General features: G+C 45.9%; 1 protein-coding gene across 1 annotated transcript; it reads left to right on the forward strand.

Annotated features, from left to right (window-relative positions):
• The first annotated feature begins 3777 nt into the window (after positions 1–3777).
• Positions 3778–20681, forward strand: kptn (kaptin (actin binding protein)). The gene is made up of 12 exons (XM_041179290.1): positions 3778–4080; positions 6052–6134; positions 6371–6455; positions 6875–6929; positions 8421–8496; positions 8586–8659; positions 10245–10354; positions 10850–10966; positions 13908–13992; positions 15702–15837; positions 17852–18061; positions 19510–20681. Exons 1-12 carry the CDS (start codon positions 3849–3851, stop codon positions 19699–19701), a joined length of 1455 nt encoding a protein of 484 aa, XP_041035224.1. The 5' UTR covers positions 3778–3848; the 3' UTR covers positions 19702–20681.
• The last annotated feature ends 4500 nt before the right edge of the window (positions 20682–25181 follow it).

Below are 25181 nucleotides of genomic sequence, written 5' to 3' on the forward strand. Positions count from 1 at the left end.
AAATGAGTACAAACACCATTTGCAGGATCAGACATAACGAGTAGAGGTTTGTACACATGGGCTAACCTAACTGCCTCCAACCCTGGGTCTGTAATTAATAATATAATTTGCATTTCTTGTGCTGTTAAATGGAGCATGTCCCTCCTGATATCTGCATATTAACAAAGGGGCTTCCATTTTGCAGGTGCAAACAAACTCAAAACTGCTTTCAAAGTTAATACTGTGCCATGTGCTGACTGACTGTATCACACATCACACTAATATATGCCAATAAAATCAAGTATGAAAATCTATGAAATTTCTAAACTATGTAATACACACAGGTCCCAAATACACTTGTGGGTTGAAATATGAACATGTACATAAGTTATCAAAAAGGCTAATGGAATGCTGACCATTATTTGGAGGGCTAGAATACAATGGAGTTAAAATTGTACTACAGTTATACAAAGCCCTGGTCAAACCAAACCTGGACTACTGTGAGCAGTTCTGGCACCTCTGTGTTCTTAGGAAGGATATATTGGCCTTGGTGCAAGTGCAGTGATTTATCAGAATGAGACATGATTCCAAGGGTTAAATTATGTGTATGAATTACACAAACTGAAGATCAATCATGTTCAGTTTGAAATGCTAAATCTTACTCCCAGACTTGCTGAGTATTTCCAATATATTCTGCTTTTATTTCACATTTCCAGCATCCTCTGACTGAAACAAAACCAAATAATTTATTTACACTCAGGAACTTTGTAGTTGCAAAAATGGATGTGGTTGCAGCAGTTTTGGCGAAAATAAGCCTTCACATTATAAAAACCAAGCATGTCTAGGGAAAATAAAAAGATTTTGCAGCATTATTCTTTCTACGAAAGAGGACAAAATAAATGCAGACCTCTTTAACTGTTCCAAAGCATCAGCTGGAGAAAGTACTTAATTATTTTTTAAAATGCTAATTGCTTGGTTTGCTTTGCCCATTAGTGCAGCAAGTCTTTACAATGAATTCACAACACTTGGAACTCAGCAGTTCTAGGATTTGGTATCCATGTAATTTAGTTTCCTTCAGCTGATGAATTAAATATACTTGTTTTTTAAAACCACAAAATTAAGTTGTCCAATTTTAAATAACGCCTTAAACATCACAGAATGCAAGTCTTTTCAACTTTCAGCTTTCTAGTAGGATCCAGATCAAGTAAGAAACTGGTTTCGATTTTATTTGCAGTCTAAAAGCTAGTAAATAACGGCGCCATCTTTGATATTACCATTGAGGACAATAACGGGGCGCCATCTTTGAAATAAAAACAAAAAAACTGCGGATGCTGGAAATCCAAAACAAAAACAGAATTACCTGGAAAAACTCAGCAGGTCTGGCAGCATCGGCGGAGAAGAAAAGAGTTGACGTTTCGAGTCCTCATGACCCTTCGACAGAACTTGAGTTCAAGTCCAGGAAAGAGCTGAAATATAAGCTGGTTTAAGGTGTGTGTGTGGGGGGCGGAGAGATAGAGAGACAGAGAGGTGGAGGGGGTTGGTGTGGTCGTAGGGACAAACAAGCAGTGATAGAAGCAGATCATCAAAAGATGTCAACGACAATAGTACAATAGAACACATAGGTGTTAAAGTTAAAGTTGGTGATATTATCTAAACGAATGTGCTAATTAAGAATGGATGGTAGGGCACTCAAGGTATAGCTCGTGGGTTTTTTTTTAATAATGGAAATAGGTGGGAAAAGGAAAATCTTTATAATTTATTGGAAAAAAAAAAGGGGGAAACAGAAAGGGGATGGGGGAGGGAGCTCACGACCTAAAGTTGTTGAATTCAATATTCAGTCCGGAAGGCTGTAAAGTCCCTAGTCGGAAGATGAGGTGTTGTTCCTCCAGTTTGCGTTGGGCTTCACTGGAACAATGCAGCAAGCCAAGGACAGACGTGTGGGCAAGAGAGCAGGGTGGAGTGTTAAAATGGCAAGCGACAGGGAGGTTTGGGTCATTCTTGCGGACAGACCGCAGGTGTTCTGCAAAGCAGTCGCCCAGTTTACGTTTGGTCTCTCTAATGTAGAGGAGACCACATTGGGAGCAACGAATGCAGTAGACTAAGTTGGGGGAAATGCAAGTGAAATGCTGCTTCACTTGAAAGGAGTGTTTGGGTCCTTGGACGGTGAGGAGAGAGGAAGTGAAGGGGCAGGTGTTGCATCTTTTGCGTGGGCATGGGGTTGTGCCATAGGAGGGGGTTGAGGAGTAGGGGGTGATGGAGGAGTGGACCAGGGTGTCCCGGAGGGAGCGATCCCTACGGAATGCCGATAGGGGGGTGAAGGGAAGATGTGTTTGGTGGTGGCATCATGCTGGAGTTGGCGGAAATGGCGGAGGATGATCCTTTGAATGCGGAGGCTGGTGGGGTGATAAGTGAGGACAAGGGGGACCCTATCATGTTTCTGGGAGGGAGGAGAAGGAGTGAGGGCGGATGCGCGGGAGATGGGCCGGACACGGTTGAGGGCCCTGTCAACGACCGTGGGTGGAAAACCTCGGTTAAGGAAGAAGGAGGACATGTCAAAGGAACTGTTTTTGAATGTAGCATCATCGGAACAGATGCGACGGAGGCGAAGGAACTGAGAGAATGGGATGGAGTCCTTACAGGAAGTGGGGTGTGAGGAGCTGTAGTCGAGATAGCTGTGGGAGTCGGTGGGTTTGTAATGGATATTGGTGGACAGTCTATCACCAGAGATTGAGACAGAGAGGTCAAGGAAGGGAAGGGAAGTGTCAGAGATGGACCACGTGAAAATGATGGAAGGGTGGAGATTGGAAGCAAAATTAATAAATTTTTCCAAGTCCTGACAAGAGCATGAAGCGGCACCGAAATAATCATCGATGTACCGGAGAAAGAGTTGTGGAAGGGGGCCGGAGTAGGACTGCAACAAGGAATGTTCCACATACCCCATAAAGAGACAGGCATAGCTGGGGCCCATGCGGGTACCCATAGCCACACCTTTTATTTGGAGGAAGTGAGAGGAGTTGAAGGAGAAATTGTTCAGCGTGAGAACAAGTTCAGCCAGACGGAGGAGAGTAGTGGTGGATGGGGATTGTTCGGGCCTCTGTTCGAGGAAGAAGCTAAGGGCCCTCAGACCATCCTGGTGGGGGATGGAGGTGTAGAGGGATTGGACGTCCATGGTGAAGAGGAAGCGGTAGGGGCCAGGGAACTGGAAATTGTTGATGTGACGTAAGGTGTCAGAGGAATCACGGATGTAGGTGGGAAGGGACTGGACAAGGGGAGAGAGAAGGGAGTCAAGATAACGAGAAATGAGTCCTGTGGGGCAGGAGCAAGCTGAGACGATCGGTCTATGTGTTCTATTGTACTATTGTCGTTGACATCTTTTGATGATCTGCTTCTATCACTGCTTGTTTGTCGCTACAACCACACCCCCCTCCACCTCTCTCTCTATCTCTCCGCCCCCCACACACACACACCTTAAACCAGCTTATATTTCAGCTCTTTCCTGGACTCGAACTCAAGTTCTGTCGAAGGGTCATGAGGACTCGAAACGTCAACTCTTTTCTTCTCCGCCGATGCTGCCAGACCTGCTGAGTTTTTCCAGGTAATTCTGTTTTTGTTTCGCCATCTTTGAAAGGTGCGCAATTATAAATACTGAAGGGGCGCCATGTTTGATAGGGGCGTAATTGTAGACCATGGAAGGGCGCCATCTTTGATCGGGGCACCTCGCAGACCATATCAGAGTGCCATCTTTGATAGGGGAAAACAACGGCATAATACGTCATCTTAAAGCGACCCTACTTGCAGTTGAAGCCCCCAGAATAAAGCCGGCTGAGGAAGGGCTGGACGATGAGGCAGATCTTTTAAACAGCTCCGTTATGGAAGGGCCGCCGAGCAGTCTGTATGGCTCCTGCCCCTTGGTGGAGGACAGTTTCAGCCGCCTCTCGTCCCAGAGCAACATCTACGGGCTGACCGCCTTCTCCACGCCTGAGGGAGGCTGTGACCTGTTGACCGCCACCCTTAAAGGGAAGGTCATCTGTTTCAGATACCAGACCCTCCGACAGAAAATCCGGCCAGTGGCTAAGGAGGTTCAGTTCACCTACATCCCAGGTAATGCAGAGACCGGCCCCAGGGTCAGCTCATTCCCCTGCCGCCATTCATTGCACAGCCAGACTGGCCAGAGGGTCAGCTGGAGCTGACCAAGAAGATTCCCAGCCACCGATTCCTGCTCCCGGACCCTTCAATGGATTCCCAGACCCTCCCAGCCCTGTCAGTTGAATCTGAGCTTCTCTACGTCCAAATGGATTCCCACCCTCTCCCTGTCCCATCCATCAATGGATCCCCACACTTTCCTCACCCCATCAACGGATCCCCGCCCTTTCTTGACCCCGCCACTGGGTTCCCAAGCCTGCCACTGGATTCCCAAGCCTGCCACTGGATTCCCAAGCCTGCCACTGGATTCCCAAGCCTGCCACTGGATTCCCGGACCCGTCACTGGATTCCCAGACACCGGTGACAGTTTCTTTGTGCTGGCCAGTCACCAAGAATAAGCTGGAGTACCATCTGGAAATTGTTCTACAGGTTGATCACACTTTGAGAAAATGAATGCCTTGATTTTTGATCTATAAGGGAGTCGAGGGTTATTGGTTGGGGCAGGCAGGAAAGTGGAGTTAAGGCCACATCAGATCGGCCATGATCTTATTGAATGATGGAGCAGGCTCGAGGGGCCGAATGGCCTACTCCTGTTCTTATTTATTGGGTTCTTATGCTCTTGATATCAGTCTTTAAAATTAGTTTCCTAGCTTGAACTAGTGGCTCCTAGTCAATGCTCCTAATGGTCTTTTTAATCCTCTTAACAATATTTGAAATGTTTGACCATCTTTCAAACCCTGATATTGGGAAGAATTTTGAGAGCTCCTGTGCTCTTCAAATAGTAACATGGGATCTTTTAGGTCCACCTGAGAGGGCATAACGACAGCAACCTATGTACATAATAAAAAATTACAATTAGTCTCACAGGAGCAAAATAAAACAAAGTATGACATTGAGCCACATAAGGAGATATTAGGTCAGGTGATCAAAAGCTTAGGCAAAGAGGTTGGTTTTAAGGAGCGGCTTAAAGGAGGGAGAGAGGTGGAGAGGTTTAGGCAGGGAATTCCAGAGCTTAGGGCCTAGGCAGCTACAAGCATGACAGCCCTGGTGGGGTGATTAAAATTAGGAATACACAAAAGGCCAGAATTGAAGGAGCGCAAAGATCTCAAAAGGTTGTGGGGCTGAGGAGATTAGCGATAGGGAAGAAGGGATTTGAAAAGGGTGACAATTTTAAAATCAAGACATTGTTTTAGAGCCACTGGCGATCAGCAAGCATGGGAGTGATGGGGGAATGGGCCTTGGTGTAAGTTGAGACGGGGCAGCAGAGTTTTGGGTGAACTCAAATTTACGGAGGTTAGAATGTGAGAGACCAGCCAGCAAACTTGCATTTGTGTAGCACCTTTCATGACCGTATGGCTTCCAAACCACTTTGCAGCCTATGGAGTGGTTTTTTTAAGCCAAATAGCTGTTGTAGGAAACCCAGCACCATTTTGTGCACAGCAAGCTCCCACAAACAGCGATGAGATAAGTGACCAGATTGTCTATTTTAGATGCTGCTTGAGGGATGAATGTTGACAAGGAGAACTCTCTGAAATAGTGCCATGTGGTCTTTTACAATCAACCGAGAGGGCGGGCAGAGACTCTCAGAGGCCTCATCTGAAAGACTGCAGCACCTAAAGTGCAGCATTCCCTCAGAGGGCAAGGAATGAGAAAAGTTGCGACAGGGCACAAGATCGGAATTAAGACCGAAAGCTTAGGAGAGCGTAAATGAGGAAGCGCAGGTTCGGCGAGACCAACTCTAGTAACCTGCAGGAGGTAAGGGAAGATCGAGAGAGTGGCAAAGTCTGGAGACCCTGAGAAAGGAGGTGAGAGAGTCTTGGGATCCAAAGGCTGTGCTGTGTACCCAATGAAGAATGTAGTGATTGAGAGCCTGATATTGTGTGGCATTGTGGAAACTCTTGGGACCTCTCTCTTCTGTTCCTTCCTTAGTTGATGCAGAAATCGTATCCATTGATGCTTTCAACAAATCTACCCCAAAAAGAGGCCTGGTCGTTGGAATAACCTTTATTAAGGTGAGGTCACTGATGCCGAGCAAATCTTTCCTTTTTAAAAAAAAAATCCCTCTTCTTCAGAATGAGAGAGACAAAGAATTGACATTTCTATAGGATCTTTCACGACCTTGGTATGCCACAAAGTGCTTTACAGCCAATGAAGTACAGTCATGTGTCTAGTTAAATTAGAAGTCCGGGATTCTGGGCTGGTTTCCACTCTGAGATATCTCTTCACGTTGTTGTGTGCTCCTGTTCAGGATTCTGGTGATAAAGCAAGCCCGTTCCTCAACATCTACTGCGACTATGAGCCGGGATCCGAGTATAATTTGGACTCCATAGCACGTGAGTTAATGGACATGCCTGAATTCTTTTGTGGCTGTTGATTGAACGCGGTCGAGGTACAGCAGGTCTCTGTGGTTTCACATCTCATCCGAAAGATGGCACTACCGAGAGTGCGGCACTCCCTCAGTGCAGCACCGGGAGCATAATCTAGTTTCTGAGTTCCTCCGCAGTGGGTCTTGAACCCACAGTTTTCTGACTCTGTGGCGAGTATGCGACCCACTGTTGATGCTTACAGGACAATGGGTTGGGTGGGAGTTGGGGACGAGTGGTTGGCAGGTGGGGGTGGGTGCAGCTGTGGGCGAGGGTCCAGGTAGCAGCACCAGCACCCTGAGATAAAATCCCTCTGCTCCATATTTACTAAAGTGACTCTCCTTTTACAGAGGGTAGACACTGATCTATGTTGTTCCTGTTCTTTGCAGAAAGCTGCCTTAACCTGGAGCTCCAGTTCACTCCGTTCCAGCTTTGCCATGTGGAGTAAGTGCCCTTGTCCCACGTCTTCATTTTACAGCTTTTATTTATGAGACTTTCTCCCTTCCTTGTGTTTTCCCCTCCGGTTCAGAAATGAACCCAAACAAATGCAAACTAATCCGACTGCCTTGCCCACTCCTTATACCCTGTATTCAAACCAGCAGAGAGAATCTAACCATCTCCCCTTGAAATTCAATGGCATTACCATCATTGAGTATCCCTCTGTCAATATCCTTCTGGTTTCCATTGACCAGAAACTGAACTGGACTCACCACATAAATACTGTGGCTACAAGAGCAGGTCAGAGGCTACGAATTCTGAGGCAAGTAACTCACCTTCTGACTCCCTAAAGCCTGTCCAAGGCACAAGTCAGGAGTGTGATGGAATACACTCCACTTGCCTGGATGAGTGCAGCTCCCTCAAGAAGCTCGACACCATCCAGGACAAAGCAGCCCACTTGATTGACATCCCATCCATAAACGTTCACCCCCTCCACCACAGTAGCAGCAGTGTGTGTACCATCTACAACATGCACTGCAGCAACTCACCAAGGTTCCTTAGACAGCACCTTCCAAACCCAGGACCTCTACCATCTAGAAGGACAAGGGCAGCAGATAATGGGAACACCACTGCAAGTTCCTCTCCAAGTCACGCACCATCCTGACTTGGAAATATATCGGCCGTTCCTTCACTGTTGCTGAGTCAAAATCCTGGAGCTCCCTCCCTAACAGCACTGTGGGTGTACCTACACCACAGGGACTGCAGCGGTTCGAGAAGGCAGCTCAACCCCACCTTCTCAAGGGCAATTAGGGATGGGCAATAAATCATGGCCCAGCCAGCGATATCCATACCCCATGAAAAAAATGTTTTTAAATAATAATTTCACTGCTCCGCTCTCTCCCTTGTCTTATTTAGATCACACGTCCCACCAGATGAATCCTAAGCTAAACCTACTGTCCAGTTCTGTCTCAAGTCAATTAAAAAAAAATAATGATCCTCAGGATACCTCAGTCCCACAGCAATGTGGCTGACTTTTAATTGCCCTTTGAAATGCCCTAACAAGCCCATTCGTCATATCGAACTGTTACAAAGAGTAGACTGGCAGCAGCTCAAGAAGGCAGCCCACCATCACCTTCAGAGCAAAGGAATGGATGATAACTGCTGACCAAGCAACACTCTGAGCATGGAGAGAGAGAAATTAGAGGGATTATCAGTTCAGGTTTTTGGATTGGTACTCCAATAGCTCCAGTCCTCGATATCCCCTAAGCTACAAAAATCTATCAATCCGAATGCCTTCAAAGTTCCAACTGACCCACAACATCCACATCCTGAGGGAGAGAGATCATGATTTCTAATACTCAAGTGCTTCCTGATTTCACTCCTAAATAACCGGTAATTTTAAGATGGTATTATCACAGGAATAGCAAGAGGCTGTCGCTTTCATGGCTGCATTTCCCAGTGAGACAGATTTTCACCTTTTCCGTTTCTGCGTTCAAGGGTTCAGGAGAGGAGGCAGCGTGAGACTGTGTTCCTGCTCAGTGGCCACGACCATCAGATACACCTGTACAAAGAGGTGAGCCCTTCCCTTCAGTCTCGATTTCGCTCGGGCTCAAATTTGAATCCTGATTAATCGTTTTTCTCCCTGTTGTCTTGCTTTCACAGAACGAAACTCTGCACCAGTTTGAAGAAAGGCCAACAGAATTCCTATTCCCAGAGTTAACCGACCTACCCAGCCAGTAAGGGTTTAACAATCATAGCCTTACGTTGAGTATTATAGGCTATTTCTGGGGGCGTTTTAACTGTGTCATCTGTGGTTCAGTGGGTAGCAGAAGGTTGTGGGTTCAAACCCCAGCCTTGAGACTTGAGCACATGATTGAGGCTGGCCCTCCAGTGAGGGAGTGCTGCACTGTCAGGGGTGCTTTCTTTTGGATGAGGCCTTAAACTGAGGCCCCATTCTGGGTGTAAAAGATTTCATGAGCTATTTGAGGAAGAGAAGGCGAGTTCTGTCTGGTGTCCTGCGCCAATATTTATCCCTCAGGCAACAGCACTGAAAAGACTGATTATCTGATCATTTATCACCTTGCTGTTTGTGGGAGCTTGCTGTGTGCAAATTGGTTGCCGTGTTTCCTAGTTTACAACAGTGACTACACTTCAAAAATACTCCATTGGCTGCCATTTCATTTGGGACGTCGCACAGGAGGTTTATAATTAAAACCTCTTCCTTTATTTCTGGGAGTGATACCTGTGATGTGCTTATATAATATATCTGTCTGGAAATGTTATAGTTAATTATCTAAATTACAATGTATAACAGCACTGGAAATTTCACATTGTATTTTAGCCCCAGACTCCTAGATTAATATGATCTGAGTTTTCCTCCTTGTTATTCAGTGTGCTTAAAACCCCCCTCGATCCTCAATGTTAAGTAACATTCAGTGTTCCCTTGTGTCTGAGTTTGTGCTTTGTAGAGATTCAGATGCTGATCTCGTCTCTCTCTGTTTTTCTCTCACTTTCTCTTAGTCTTTATCTTTCTCTGTCCCCCTCCCTCGCTCTCTCTCCCTCTCTCTCTCTCTGTCCCCCTTCCTCGCTCTCTCTCTGTCCCCCCTCCTTGCTCTCTCTTTGCCCCACCCTTCGCTCTCTCTCTCTCTCTGTCCCCCCCTTCGCTCTCTGTCTCTCTCTCTGTCCCCCCCTTCGCTCTCTCTTTCTCTCTGTCCCCCCCTTTGCTCTCTCTTTCTCTCTGTCCCCCCCTTTGCTCTCTCTTTCTCTCTGTCCCCCCCTTTGCTCTCTCTTTCTCTCTGTCCCCCCCTTTGCTCTCTCTTTCTCTCTGTCCCCCCCTTCGCTCTCTCTTTCTCTCTGTCCCCCCCTTCGCTCTCTCTTTCTCTCTGTCCCCCCCTTCACTCTCTCTTTCTCTCTGTCCCCCCCTTCGCCCTCTCTTTCTCTCTGTCCCCCCCTTCGCTCTCTCTTTCTCTCTGTCCCCCCCTTCGCTCTCTCTTTCTCTCTGTCCCCTCCTTCGCTCTCTCTTTCTCTCTGTACCCCACTTCGCTCTCTCTTTCTCTCTGTACCCCACTTCGCTCTCTCTTTCTCTCTGTACCCCCCTTCGCTCGCTCTTTCTCTCTGTACCCCCCCTCGCTCTTTCTCTTTCTCTCTGTCGTCCCCCCCATCGCTCTTTCTCTCTGTACCCCCCCGTCACTCTTTCTGACTGTACACCCCTCGCTCTTTCTCTTTCTCTCTGTCTCCCCCTCGCACTCTCTTTGAGCTTGAGCGAAGGTTTTTGCACAATCGATATTAACATCTAGTTACCTGTGTGTCTGATTGTTACAGTGTCCTCTGGCTTGACGTTGTCAACATTCCCGACTCTACCAGACGGCTGACTGCTTTCGGGTGTCAGAATGGATTTGTGGGAATTTCCCATGTGGATCAGGATTCAAAAGGTTGGAAATGTTCCATTGCAAGTCGCAGTAAAGTAACAAGCCCACATCCCTCCCTTTCTCCATGATTGTCGACCATGTTTCAACTCCTTGGGTGTTGAGTTAGTGAATTTCCTCTCTTAAACCTCTCCCTTCTCTGACTCCTGCTTTCTGGCCTCACCATTAAAAATTGTGTCTTTCAAAAGCTTGTCATTTTCTGGACAACTGATCTGCAAATAGTATCCATTCCTGTCAAATTACTCCTGTGAATTTTCTTTGGGCATTTTCTGCTTTAAAGGTGCTATATAAATGCAGGATGTTGTCGCGCGTGTCTTTGATTTCTCTCACCTTGGCTAATTTCTTGTCTTTTTCCACACTTTCCCACTTTCTTCCTCTCCCCATTTTCTCTCTCTCTCTCTCTCTCTCTCTCCCTTCCCCATCCTCTCTCTCCCTCTTCCCCCCCCTCCCCCGTACTACTTTGAGTGTGTTTCTCACCCACTGCCTCTATTTCAAGCACAGTTGTTCTGCAGAGTTGGAACATACAACAGGATGGGCCGATTTCAACTGTCCTGCTCTTCAGATTACCTACTGACAGCAATGAGGGCTATTCACCTGGGAGCTGCAGAACTACTATTGGTGAGTGATGAAGAGAATGCACCTTAATAGTTAGACCAACAAAAATCTACCTTATCTGTTTTAATGGAAACCTCTCTGCCTCTCTACCTCTTGCTCCCCATTCAATACACTCCCTAGAACCTATCTCTTCAACCAATCTCATGGTCACCTATCATAACCTCCTTGTGTGGCTCAGTGTCAAATTTTGTTTGATTACATTCCAGTCAAGCGTTTTGTATTTTATATTTTAAAGACTTTATATAAATGCAAGTTGTTGTTTAATTGGCAAGTTAAAGTTCTCATTCTTGAAAACAGTTCCTGCAACGAGGAACTTCAGTTATATAGATAGATTGGAGAAGTTGGGACTGTTTTCCTTGGGGAGGAGAAGGTTGAGAGGAGATTTGATAGAGGTGTTCAAAATCATGAGGGGTCTAGACAGAGTAGATAGGGGGAAACTGTTCCTACTGGTGGAACGATCGAGGATGTGAGGGCACATATTTAAGGTAATTGGCAAAAGAAGCAATGGAGACATGAGGAAAATCTTTCATGCAGCGAGTGGTTAGGACCTGGAATGCACTGCCTGAGAGTGTAGTGGAGGCAGGTTCAAGCGAGGCACTCCAGAGGGAATTGGATTATTACTTGCAAAGGAAGAATGTGCAGGGCTATGGGGAGAAGGTAGAGAAGTGGCAGTTGGTAAATTGCTCCCTCACGAAGCCAGCACATACACGATGGGCTGAATGGCCCCCTTCTGTGCTGTAACCATTCTGTGAAGATTGTGTTTTGCACCTAACACTCTGCTCAGCACAGAATGAATTCAAGTAATCACAAATACCTAAAGAAATTGTCCCAGCCTTTCGAGCATCTTGTACAAGGTTTTACTCCTTGGCAATTCGGAGATAACTTGGGAAGGTAGAGTTGGAATGACAATTCCATGTAGACAAACACATAGCATTGTGTGATTCATGGAAGATCACTGGTTAGATACATAATTGGCTTATTGAAAAATCATCCCAGTGGCAGATGCTGAATTGTGATGATAACAGATAAAACAATTAATCATAATGCAAAACACAGTCATAGCCAATCATTAAAATAAAAATAAAACCAACTCTAAGATAATAAAAGAATTGCACAATTATGATCATTTCTGTACACAAATAATTACAATACATTGCCAAATGCAGATCTCCTTAATTTACGGAATAAAAATGAAAGGCCTATTGCACTCTGCATTTTGTGTTGAAGTCCATTGATCTTATGTCGCCAGGTTAAGTTCATTAAATTCTCAATCATCATTTGGTGGTACAGAACTACTTGAGTATTGCTGAGAAATGAGACATTTTGAAGCTTTTCGTCTTGCACTCATCAGGACACTCACAAAAATACCAATATAAGAGCAAAAACAACAATTTATACTGTATGTGAAGAGTGGTTGCCAAGAAGAATGAACCACTGATGGTGATTGACAGTTAACTGCCACGCATTTTTGAAATTTAAACCAAGCAGCTTGATCCTGATTGGTCAAGGCTTTGTCCTGAGGAATGAGTCAGCGAATGGCTGTCACTTATTTTGTTTAGTTGAAACAGGCGAAATGTGTGTACATGTTCTTTCTGTCATTTACATCCTGTTTGAGTTTTATAAAGTAAGGGATTGGGCTGTCTCATAGTCTATTCGTTCTATATTTTATTTGTAGAATGGTATCTTTTCTCCTTTAATTTCCTGCTTCGGCCACCATTGACCAAGTGAGCAGCTCTCTTCGGAGGGAAGATGGAGGGAGGTGGATCCAGGGTAGGGGGGAAGATGGAGGAAGGTGGATCTGGAGGGAAGATGGAGAAAGGTGGATCTAGGGGTTGGAGATGGAGGAAGGCAGACCCAGTGAGGATTGGGAGAGCGACAATCCGCAGCTGTTTGTGTGTTAGGTTACATCAGGCCACAAAGTGCACCCCCCTCCCTCGATAACCTCAGGATTATAGTGCAAATGTTGGTGAAAAAGGCATTTTTGAGGTACCGTGATTTGGATGAGAGTCTAAACTGAGGCCCCAATCTGCCCCTTGGGTGGATATAAAAGACCCGACTGCCACTATTCTGCGGGAGAGCGGGAGAATTCTCCCCAGTTTCCTGACCAATGTTTATTCTCCAACCAACATCACGAAAACAGGATTATCTGGTCACTGTCAAATTGTGGGACCATGCTGTGCACAAATTGGTTGCCGACAAAGACAGCTAGACTTCAAATATACTTCATTGGCTGTAGAGCACTTTCAGACATCCTGTGGCTGTGAAAGGCGTTATAGAAATGCAAGTTGGGTTTTTTTTTGTGTCTCTTAGTTCACTTTTCACTTATGGCGGCTGCAGCACAATCTCCAGTGGCTCAGGCCACATTCTCTAACCCCTCAGATTGTTGTTATAAATAGTCGCGTGGCAGTACGGAGCTTGAGTATTGCTGAAAAAAGAAACGTGCTGTCGAAATTTTTTCGCTCATCAGGACAAATACAAGAATGCCAAATTTTAAAGGGAGCAACAGTTTATACTGCATGAGAACAAGGTGCTGATTGGTTGGCAAGTTGACTCTGATTGCTCAAGATGTAGCCATTGGATATATTCATACACAGGGAACTGTCCTCTGTAAGGAGAAAGACCATGTCCAGGCATGGGGCCTTATTTTCAATTAAAGAAAAGCATAGGGGACAGTAGTTACCTGGTGCATTCTCCGTGGCAACACCTTGACCAATCAGAGTTGACCTGGCAACCAGTCAGCACCCTTTTCTCAAGCAGTATAGATTGTTGCTCCCTTTGAAATTTGCCATTCTTGTATCTGTCCTGATGAGCACAAGATGAGAAGCATCAACAGCATGCCTCTCTTTTTCAGCAATTTTGTTTTGCATTGGAAATATGGCCACTTTCAAGAGTAAACTATTCAAATCCCTCAAGCCTTGTTTTTCTCTCTGTCTATTTGGTGCAGGTCCTGACACTGGTGAAGGTAGCGACTCTTTAGAGGACTATAACCTGCTGGTGACCTCCACAATCGAGCTGTCAGTTGTTTACAGGTTAGTTGTTAAGTCTTGGTGGTAGAAAAAGATGCCCACCCTTGACCGCGCCACCTTGAGCACCATTACTGCCCATCGCCAATGCTCTTGGTTGCCGGGGGAACCCGGCAATATATAGTGGCTAATCTCACAGTAAAATTGCAGGGAAATTCCTCCTTTAACTCCCTAACAAGGAAGCTCCAAGGTTTCACTGCTGCTCACAGCACATCACTCGACCTTCCTCAGGAACCCACAAGTTCCCCCTCACCCACACCCACACCAACAGCCCCCCAACCCCGATGTCACAGAATCACAGAATGGTTATGGCACAGAAGCAGGCCATTCAGCCCATTGTGTCTGTGCCAGCTTTCCGACTGACCAATGCACCTAGTGCTATTCCTCCACCTTCTCTCCGTAACCCGGTTCGTTCTTTTCCTCTTGAGTTCCCTCGATTGAATCTGCCCCCACCACGCTCTCAGGCAGCTCACTCCAGATCCTAACCACTCGCTGCGTGAAAAAGTTTCCCCTCTTGTCGCGATTGATTCTTTTCGCCAATTATCTTAAACCTCATTCTCGATCCTTCAACCACTGGGAACAGTTTCTCCCCCTCTACTCTGTCCAGACCCCTCACGATTTTGAACATCTCTATCAAATCTCCTCTCAACCTTCTCTTCTCCAAGGAAAACAGTCCCAACTTCTTCAGGCTATCCACATATCTGAAGTTCCTCGTTGCTGGAACCATTCTCATGAATCTTTTTCTTCTGTGCCCATTATCTTCAGGAATACAGGAGTCCAGTACCATTCAGGACAATTGCAAAGCACCATGGGACCAACTTACCCTCCAACCATTTTTTTGAATGCGTGGACCATTTGTTTAAGTGCTACAGCCCCTTTAAATCTTTTTTTAATGCAGCTGTGCAAGCATGGTAAATTAAAGGGTTGACTTGTCTGTGGGCAACTTGGAGGGACCGTTGCTTGGGACGTGCTGCTGCGTTAAAGGCACTGTATAAATGGAAGTTGTTGTTACCACATGGATGTTAGGCGAGATTCTCGCTCAAGGTCCAGTAGCCCGCCCAGGTTTGTTGGGTGGGCACATCCAGGCATTCAGGGACACTGAGTACAAAAACAACAATCTGCATTTATGTAGCAATATATTCCAAGGCGCTTCACGGTCTTGAAAACCAAAGACAAATTGACATGGAGCCACTTAGAGATATTAGGGTCGGTTCGATCAAAGAGGTAAATTTTAAGGAGCGCCTCAAAGGAAGAGAGTGAGCGAGGCGGAGAGATTTAGGAAGGGGATTGCAGAGCATCGAGGCCCAGGCACCTGAAGGCACAGCCGCCGATAATGGAACAGTTAAAACCGGGGAGAGGCCAGAATTGGAGGGGCGCAGATATCTCGGAGGGTTGTAGGGCTGGAGGAGATTACAGAGCTAGAGAGAGGGCGAGATCATGGAAGGATCTGAAAGCAAAGTTGTGAATTTTAAATATGAGGTGTTACTGGACCAAGAGCCGACGTAGGTGGTGAGCGCAGGAGCTGAACAAGGACTTGATGTGAGCGAGGACGCAGGCAGCACTGTTTTGGGTGGGTTGAGCTTAAGGGTACGAGATGGTGAGAGGCGCCCGTGGGAACAAACTCGCAGCCAAGTAATGGGCTCTGGCCCCACTTCCTCAGACTCTCCTGCTTTTAAGGAGCCACCGTGTTGACTTTCCGTTCTTTCTAATTGCAGGGACGTGCTGAAGAACGGCCTCAGTGACCAGGCCATTCTGCCAGAGAGTGATCAATATGACAGTGTCCTCTGTGCACTGGTAACCGATGTAGACTTCGATGGAGTGAAGGAAGTTCTGCTTGGCACCTATGGGCAGGTAATGAACTAAATGGCCTCCAATTCTGGCCTCTGGCACATTCCTGAATTCCATTACCCCACCGTTCGTGGCCGTGTCTTCAGTTGCCTGAGCCCTAAAGCTCTAAAAATCCACCTCCCTTAACCTCTCCATCTCTCTCCTCCTCTGATATGCTTCTTAAAACATACATCTCTGACCAGTGTGTCCTAATAGCTCCTCTGTGTTGAAATTTGTTTGATGATACTCCTATGAAGCGCCTTGGGGCCTTTACTATGTTAAAGGTGCTATATAAATGCACATTGTTACTGTTGTGTTGCCACCTAGACTTGTTTCATGATTGCAGAATGATAACACTTCTTATGTGAAAGAGGGAGGTAGGTGATTTGCTTCATTGAAAATTCGTCAGTGCGGCAGGTACTGAATTGTGATGACAATACAAATGAAACAAGTAATTATAATTCATAACAGTTATAGGTAATCATTGTCTATAAATAAAAATGAAGTGTACAATAATATTGCTGAATAAAGAGACATGTCGAAGCTTTTCATCTTGCACTCATCAGGACACTTTGCAAGAATACCAATATAAGGGGAAAACAACGATCTATACTGTATGTTAGCAAGTGGACTCTGATTGGTAGAGGCGTTGCCATGGAGATTGCAAGTAATGAACTCCATGACAGTGCTTCCACCAATCAGAGTCCACTTGCCAATCAGGTCTGTTTAATTTACAGAATAAAAATGAAAGGGTCTATTGCACACTGCATTTTGTATTAAAGTCCAAGTTGAGTTCATTAGTTTCTCAATCATTTTCATCCTATTGGAGTTTTATAAAGAAGGGGATCGTGTTTTCTCATAGTTTATTCATTCTGTATCTTATTTGTAGAATCGTGAATCATGTTTCTTCTCCTTAATTCCATCACACATTTACTTTCATGTGGTTGTGGCAATGGGAGGTGGGGTTCAAGAGTTTTCCAGCAAAGTCCAGACAGCTTTTTTCACCTTTCAGCAAGGGAGCATATATTCATTTCTTTGATTGTGTTAGGGTAACTTTGGTAAGCGTTGCCAAGGATCAGTTTCGGTTCTTGTTTCTGAACCTATTTGAGCTTGTTCGCAGGCTCTTTATTAAGTCGAGCAATCAAACAGATTGCATTTAACAATGGATCTTGCTAACTATTAAACACAGTAAATAAGTCAACTGGCAATGGGCAGATTGTCTACACTGTGGGCAAATGGAGCATCCTGGATTTCAAATCAAATATGCTAAATGTCCCCTCCTCCTATCACAGGCTTATCTAGATAAGATTATCAATTTCTCCAGTTATAGCAGTGATCTTATGCTACTGTATGTCTGCACAATTCTCCCAGGCTTTCAGCTATCGAACTCTGGCGTGATCTCAGCTCCAGTCAGGAACGGATCCAACTCTCTGTTGAAGATGATGCGGGGAGACAACACCAGTAAGCTCTAAAATTGCCAACCCCTCCAGGATTGGCCTGGAGTCTCCAGGAATTGTAGATTAATTTCCAGGGCACAGTTGCGAGCAAAATCCAGGAGTAAGATGATCACTATTTGAGGAAGGGTATATGGACTCGAAACCTTAACTCTGTTTCTCTCTCCACAGATGCTGTCAGACCTGGGTTTTTCCAGCATTTTCTGTTTTCATTTCAGATTTCTGGCATCCGCAGTATTTCGCTTTTATCATCACTATTTGTGTTTTCTTTCCAATCTCCTTGAACATTTTGGTTTATTTACAAATGCATTGGAATTGGGAGTCAGAAAAAGGCTGTTTGACTGACAGTTGAGAATTTTCCAATCAGGGATTGAAGAGACCGTTTGCTTTCTGATTGGCTGGGTGGGCGGGTCGCTGTCAAGATGGAATGTCAGGTGACCAATGGCACAAGTGCAGGGGTGTGGGGGTGGGGTGGTGATTGGAAGGTCATGTGATAAAAGCTCCAGGAAAATGTCCATCCGGAGTTGGCAACCTCACCAAGGGCTGATTTTTTTATTTTGAGCTGTTTTTCTTTCCCTTGGCAGGAGTTACTCTGCTACAAATCCTGCGCCGGAGGGGCTCCAGACCCAGAGGCTGTGGAATCAGGACTTGCCCCCCGACTTCGAGGGGAATTCCGGCTCCTGTGGAGAAGAAGTTTCCAGAGCCCCCTGCTGTCCATGGCCTACGTGGACCTCACTTGTGATGGTCTCTGTGAGCTCACTGTCGAGTCCTTGAAGGGGCTGCATATTCTGCAGGTAAACCTTGTGCTTTCCACCCACCCCCTGACCCCCTCAGCAAGGCCATCAGCTGCTTATTTTGCCACCAAACACCCTCTCTTCCCAAGGGAGATGGTCTCATCCAAGAGGACTAGCACTGGCTTAGAACCGATGGGCCGAAAGGCCTCACGCCAGAGCTATAAGTTCTTGGATTCTATATTCTTTTAGCTACGTTTGCACTGGGAGCAAGAGAGACCTAGAAAAGTTTGCGGGTTGTGGATCAAGAGGTCAGTCAGGTTGCGGAGGTGATAATGAGCCCTGCTGGCTGGGAAGGATTGTTTGCTCTGGTGCGGCACCCAGTAACAAGGGGTTGAAATTGTAACCAGGAGTAAGCAGGGAGCTTAGAAGAAAATAACTTTACGTAAGGATGTTGAAGCATCAAATGTGTTGCCCCAAGAGGCTGCAGCAGCTTTGAAGAGGAAATTGAGTAAATGTTTGAAGCAAAGGTGCAGAGTTACTGGAGGGGGAGCATCGATGGGATTAGTTTTGTGGATTGCCTGAGCAAAGAGCTAGAACTGGCTCATTGGGCCGAATGTCTTCCGTGTTGGAAACCTCCGTGATTCCAAGCAATTGGATGGTGGACTGGGATATAAAGGAGATGGGCATCAAGTCTTTGATTGACGCTGTCTCATCCTTGACTGCTGCAGTGGCCTTTAGATGGGAGACACATCAGAACAGGGGGAGGCCGTTTGGCCCCTCGAGCTTGTGCTGCCTTTCGATTAGCTCACGGCTGTTGTGGATACTAACTCCACCTACCTGTCCTACTTCTGTAACCCTCAAGGAAGGCGGTGGTACAGTGGTATTGTTGCTGGACTGGTATTCCAGAGACCCAGGGTAATGCTCTGGGGACCCGGGTTCGAATCCAAATTATTGAATTTGAATTCAATAAAATAAAACCATTGCCGATTGTCATAAAAACCCATCTGGTTCACTGATGTCCTTCAGGGAAGGAAATCTGCCGTCCTTACCCGGTCTGGCCTACATGTGACTCTTAAATGCCCTCCGAACAAGGGCAATTAGGGATGGGTAAATGTGGGCATTTTTCATTGCTGCCCACAGCCCCAATAGCATTTTGGGGGTGGAGAGTGTTCCAGATTTCCATCCCCCCCCACCAGCTAGAGAAAATAGTTTATCTCAAATCTCCTTCAATTATCTTAAACAGTTTGATTAGACCTCCTTTTCATCTTCTATACTCTAGGGAATACAAGCTTAGTTTGTGATAGTTAAGTGTTAGAGTACAGATCAGTCATTATCTAATTGAATGGTGGAACAGGCTTAATGGTCTCTCCCTGTCTGCCCTCATAATTTAACCCTTTCTTAGCCAAGCTGTTTAACTTCCCTGCCCTCTGACGACAAGCTGCAAAATGGACGTCAGTGATGTTCTCGAAAAGGAACGTTTAAAATGGTCTGCCTCTTGTGTGTTGCAGCATAGCTTAACCCAGACAGCCAGCCTGGTCTTGCAGAGGCTTCACTCCAGAGTGTCGGCTTTGGAGAAGAGTTTGTCACAGAGCCTGGCAGGTGTGGAGCTCGATGAGCCTGAGGCTGAAACACAGGCGACGGAAGGTCCAGAGAGTTTTGCGAGGACTGATCAGGAGGAGGCGGCTGAATGTAACGGCTGACGTGAAACCCACTGAGCATTGATGCTTTAATTTGCCCCCACTTCTCCCCTCAGACTTATCTCACTTTTGCACCACTCGACAAGACGCCTTCGATCATTCTTCGAAACAAAAGCAGCATTTAAAAACTGATAAGGGAGGAGGGCAAGTTTACCCCGCCTTCTGTTTGGAGGAGCTTCGCAGGAGAGGTGGGGGGGCTGGATATTAAACTGCCCAACATTCCATTCCACACCATGTGAAGCCTCAACCCTGTCAAAGTTACCAAGGTGGCTGAAGATGAGAGCGAGAAATTATGGAAGAGATTCACAGGGAGGTCATTGAAGTTGATGAGTGGGAAATAATTTCTAATCTCCCATCTTGTATTCCGACGAGTTATTTTACCTCGACAGTTTCAGAGGTTGAAGCTGTGACCCACAGCTCCACAGTTCCTGAGGGCAGCTTTTAAATATCCACATTTTCCCGCCTCTTTGTCTTTCTGAATGAAGTTGCTGCACGTTTTGATTCCTCCACAGTTTTGGGAGCTGTAACCATTGCACTTTCAACAGGCACTCGAGATTGTGGGTCCCACCCAAGAGAATGAGCGCAAACATCGAACACTACGCCGCAGGTGCTGGACTGCCGCAGGTGCTGGACTGCCGCAGGTGCTGGACTGCCGCAGGTGCTGCACTGCCGCAGGTGCTGCACTGCCGCAGGTGCTGAGGAGACTTTAAATCGAGGCTCCGTCTGCCCTTTCAGGTGGGCGTAAAAGATCCCACAGCCACTATTTCGAGGAGGAGCGTGGGAGTTCTCCTTTGTCCTGGACCAATATTTATCTCTCAACTAGCATCACTGAAAGCAGATTATCATGTTGCTGTTTTGTGGAGTTTATGTGGAAATTGCCTGCTGTCATTCTGCACCAAAGAAAAATTATCATTCAAACACTTTGGGACGTCCTGAAATCATGAAATGCAAGTTATTCCTTTGTTATTAAAGTTTTAAAAATAACATTTACCCTGTTAACGTGTGATGCTTAATTAAAAATAATTACTCCTAAATCTTGATATTTTGCAACACAAAATATTAGATTTGGAATTTGCCGCATGTTTTCAACCACAAGATTTAAAATGCAATCAGTTTATGGGAGGTTTTATGTCTGAAATGTGTTTGGGAGTGGACGAGGGGCTGCACAGGACTAGACCTGCAGTCAACAGAGACCACGGGAGCTGCCAGCCTGCACTAATATGATATTTTTTTCACCCGAGCTGTGCCCTATTCTCCCAGCAGCAGATGGCGCAGTTTTTCATCGTAATGGACATGCTGCTCTTTGCAAAGGCCCACTGTCCTCATAGAAACAGGAGGAGGCCATTCAACCCCTTGAGCCTGTTTGGCCATTCAGTTAGGTCATGCCTGATTTATCTCTTCACTCCTGCCACCCATCTTTGATTGTGTAACTCTTAATGCCCTCAGGTCTCTTGTCCCGATGCAAAGCTCCACCTAGAACTGAGCAAGATTAACGGACCATTGAATCTTTGCTTGAGTCCAAAGGTTGCTATTTTCTTGGCAGGGGGAGAGTGGAATTAATTCAGCCTTCTGTAAGCGCACACGTAAGAGACGCAAATAATGTTATATGATTCCTTTAACAAAACGGAGAAGGCTTTCCTGATGCAAGGGGCAAGGGTATGATCCATTATCCTCCTCTCGCCACACCAGCCCCCCCAACTCTCCAAGCTGGGTTGCCCCCAGAAATTTGGATTTTGCCCATGTTAAAAAATACAAATTCTACTTCAGCTGAAATGAGCTTTTAAAAAGAGGTGCTCTTGCATTTCTATAGCATCTATAACCTTGGGATGTTCCAAAACACTTCATGGCCAGTTCATTGCTGCTTTGAAGTACATACTGATGTAGCGCAGTCAATACGGCAACAGTTGGCACATAGAAACTAGGAGCAGGAGTAGGCCATTCGGCCCCTCGAGCCTGCTCCTCCATTCATTATGATCATGGCTGATCATCCAACACAAAGCTCCTGCTTTCTCCCCATATCCCTTGATCCCTTTCGCCCCAAGAGCTATATCTAACAACTCCTTGAAAGCATACACTGCACGCAGCACGTTCCCACAAACAGCAATGTGAAAGTGACCAAATCAGCTGTTTTTTTTATTGATGTTGATTGAGGGATAAATATCGGTCAGGACACTGGGGATAATTTGCCTGCTCTGCTTCCGCATAGTGCCCCGGGATCTTTAACGCCCACCCGCAAGGGCAGGCACGGCCTCAATATAGCATCACATCTGAAAAACAGCATTGCAGGCAGTGCGGCACTCCCTCAGCACTGGCACTGGGTTGCGTTGTGTTCCAGGTGGTAATGTGGGTGAAGTGTCACTGTTCTGGAGCATGAGAGAGAGAGAGAAGGAGCTGTAGTCTTGCCTTCTAACGGGCGTGGACTCTGCCCTCAGAATACAGCTGCCAACTCTCCCAGTTTGAATAGGAAGTGGTGACTGGGGTTTGGGTGGGGAGCGGAAGAGTAAGACGACAGGGAAGCTGAGAGCATTGCAATTTGAAGAAACAGGCAAACTTGCTGCAATTTGTGCTTTTTATATTTTCAGAAAGTCACTGTAGGGCATCAGTATGACCTTTAAAGCTAACAAAGAATTTACATATTGAGCAATGACATGAGATTTACAGTAACTTGAGTATTACGGTAAAACCCTGTGTGTAAGTCCCACTCCATTTTCTTTCCTCTCTATTCTCCAAGGCATTGATTCATCCTAACAGCTGGCTCTCTATGTCCTGGCTGCCTACTGATAATTTCTCTCCCCCCCGCCCCCCCCCCCCCCCCCGCCCCACACCCAAGTGGCTATCCGTGTGTGTGCATACAGCTAATGGGGGATCAGTAGTAGTTATTTGACTGTGGGGGGTATCACAGTTCTGTCCTCCCCTGTTCACATTGTAGTTGGAATCTCTAGAACCATAGCCGGTTATTCTGCTACCATCCTCCAACAGGGGCACTGAATCTAACATGATAAATTACAGACCCAACCCCAATGTTACAGGCCACTAGAACCATGGGGACTAGATAGTAACAGTGGTCTGGGATCTGAAAAAGTGATCACAGGCATCCCTGATTAAACAAACAGGCCAGGGGGTTCCTGTTAACCAACAGTTTCCAAATGGGGAATGCTGGAAAAACTCAGCAGGTCTGACAGCATCTGTGGAGAGAAAAACAGAGTTGATGCTTCGAGTCCGTGTGACCTTTCTTCAGAGCTACCAGGGTCATATGGACTCGAGAGGTCAACTCTGTTTCTCTCTCCACAGATGCTATCAGACCTGCTGAGATTTTACAGCATTTTCTGTTTTTGTTTCAGATTTCCAGCATCCGCAGTGTTTTACTTTTATCTTAGTTTCCAAATGACATTAGGGGGAGGCGGTGGGCTGACATTCAGGGTGGAGGCAGATAGTATGTTTGGAGTAAGTGTGCTTTATCTGATGAATCAAACACTAAAATTATGAAGGAGCTGGACTGCTCTCACTTGTTCGACTGGTCTGAATTGATTTTGAGGGCACCTAGGAGGATGTCAGTGCTGACCATTCCAGGGTAAGGGGACACCTGATCAGACCAGATATGCAGAGTACCGCTAGATGTTGGAATCTTCTTGGATTGTGTGGCTCATCACCACACTGAGCACTGTCCTGAGTCTCTGAGCTGCCAGACCACAGTGTTGATTTAAAGTATATATTTTTCCTTTATTCTTTCATGGGATGTGGGAGTCACTGGCAAAGCCAACATTTGTTGCCCATCCCTAATTGCCCGTGAACTGAACATTTCAAAGGATAGTTAAAAGTCAAACCACAGTCTGAGATCACATGTAGGTTGAACCAAGTAAGGATGGCAGATTTCCTACCCTAAAGGGGCATTAGTGAACCAGATGGGTTTTTGCAACAATCAGTGATAGTCTCATGGTCACCATTACTGAGACTAGCTTTATAATTCCAGATTTTATTCATTAAATTGATATTCTACCAGCTGTGGTGGGATTTGAGCCCCAGATCAGCCTGGGCCCCTGGATCACTAGTCCAGTGATGTTACCATTATGCCAACATCTCCCCATAATTTTAGATTTATCTAATTTAATATATAAATAATGCTTTCTGTATTTTATTTAGATATTTTCTAATATGTAAGTTACACAACAACTTGTACCTACATGGTGCCTTTAACAAAGAAATAAGTGGATATAGTGTCATAGTGGTAATATCGCTGGACTAGTAATCCAGGGGCCCAGGCTAATGCTGTGGGGATACTAGTTCAAATCCCACCACAGCAGTGGATAGAACTTAAATTAATTTAATAAAACCTGGGAATTGAAAGATTGTCTCAGTAATGGTGATCATGCAACTGGATTTATACTACGGGAGACTTTTGTGATTGTTTGAAATTTGGTATTCTTGCATTTGTCCTGATGAGTGCAAGACAAAAAACATTGACAGCATGTCTCTCTTTTCAGAAATATATCTTTTGTTATTTAAAGGCTCAATAACTTCCATCTCCAGTGGCTACAACACATCCCTGGCATCATGTGGAAAGACAAAGTCACCAATGAAGCAGTCCTTTCTAGAGCAAATATGCCAAGCGTGCAAGCAAAGAGGGCTTCGTTGGCTTGGGCATAGGCACAGGATGGAAGTTGGCTGCATCCCCAGGGATGTGCTATAGGGGGAGGTAACCTTTGCCAAGAGACCAGCTCCAATTCAAGGATGCTGTCAAAAGAGACATGAAAGCCCTCAACATCAATCACAAGTGGGAAGCTGTAGCTGACAAGCAATGCAAATGTCAACATCAGCTTTGGGCAGGAGTTTGGTCTGGCCTACATGTGACCCCAGAATGTGGTTGACTTAACTAGTCCTTTGAAATTTCAGTTCAAGGGCAATGAAGGGAAGGGCAACAAATGTTGGCTTTGCCAGCGACTCCCACATCCCTTGAGAGAATGAAGAAAACATATACACTAAGCAACACTGTGGTCTGGTGGCTCAGAGGGTCAATACAGTTCTCTGTGGTGATGAGCTACACAATCGCTTGTGGCTTCAGAAGCTTCAAAGCAGTTGCCAGCCCTGCAAACAAGGTGTCAGCAGAGATCACCCCGCACCACCGGCGAGGGACAACTTCCCTCTTGGCAGATTTCACCTTTCGGAACCGGCTTGCTCAGCCATTAAAGGAAGTGCAGCTGATGATCTCATCTGACTGCACCAAAGTTCTGAGGCTGCCTGTGTTCCAGTCAAATCTCGTAGATGGAAGGATGCCAACCATCTATATATTATAGTGAACTTCTTAATCAGCCATTCTAGTTTCAGCAGAAGCCCTGGGCAAATTGCGTAAATGGAAACTCCACCAAGGTTTTGGCAGCTGATCGAGAGACACCGTGAAATTTCAAGCTGATTGTGATTATTTCAGGCAAGTTGCCATATTGATCATTTGTGGGCATGAGACAATGGAATGAAACTGGGACGTGGTG

The sequence above is a fragment of the Carcharodon carcharias genome, chromosome 34, assembly GCF_017639515.1.
Source record: "Carcharodon carcharias isolate sCarCar2 chromosome 34, sCarCar2.pri, whole genome shotgun sequence".
Lineage (NCBI taxonomy): Eukaryota > Metazoa > Chordata > Chondrichthyes > Lamniformes > Lamnidae > Carcharodon > Carcharodon carcharias.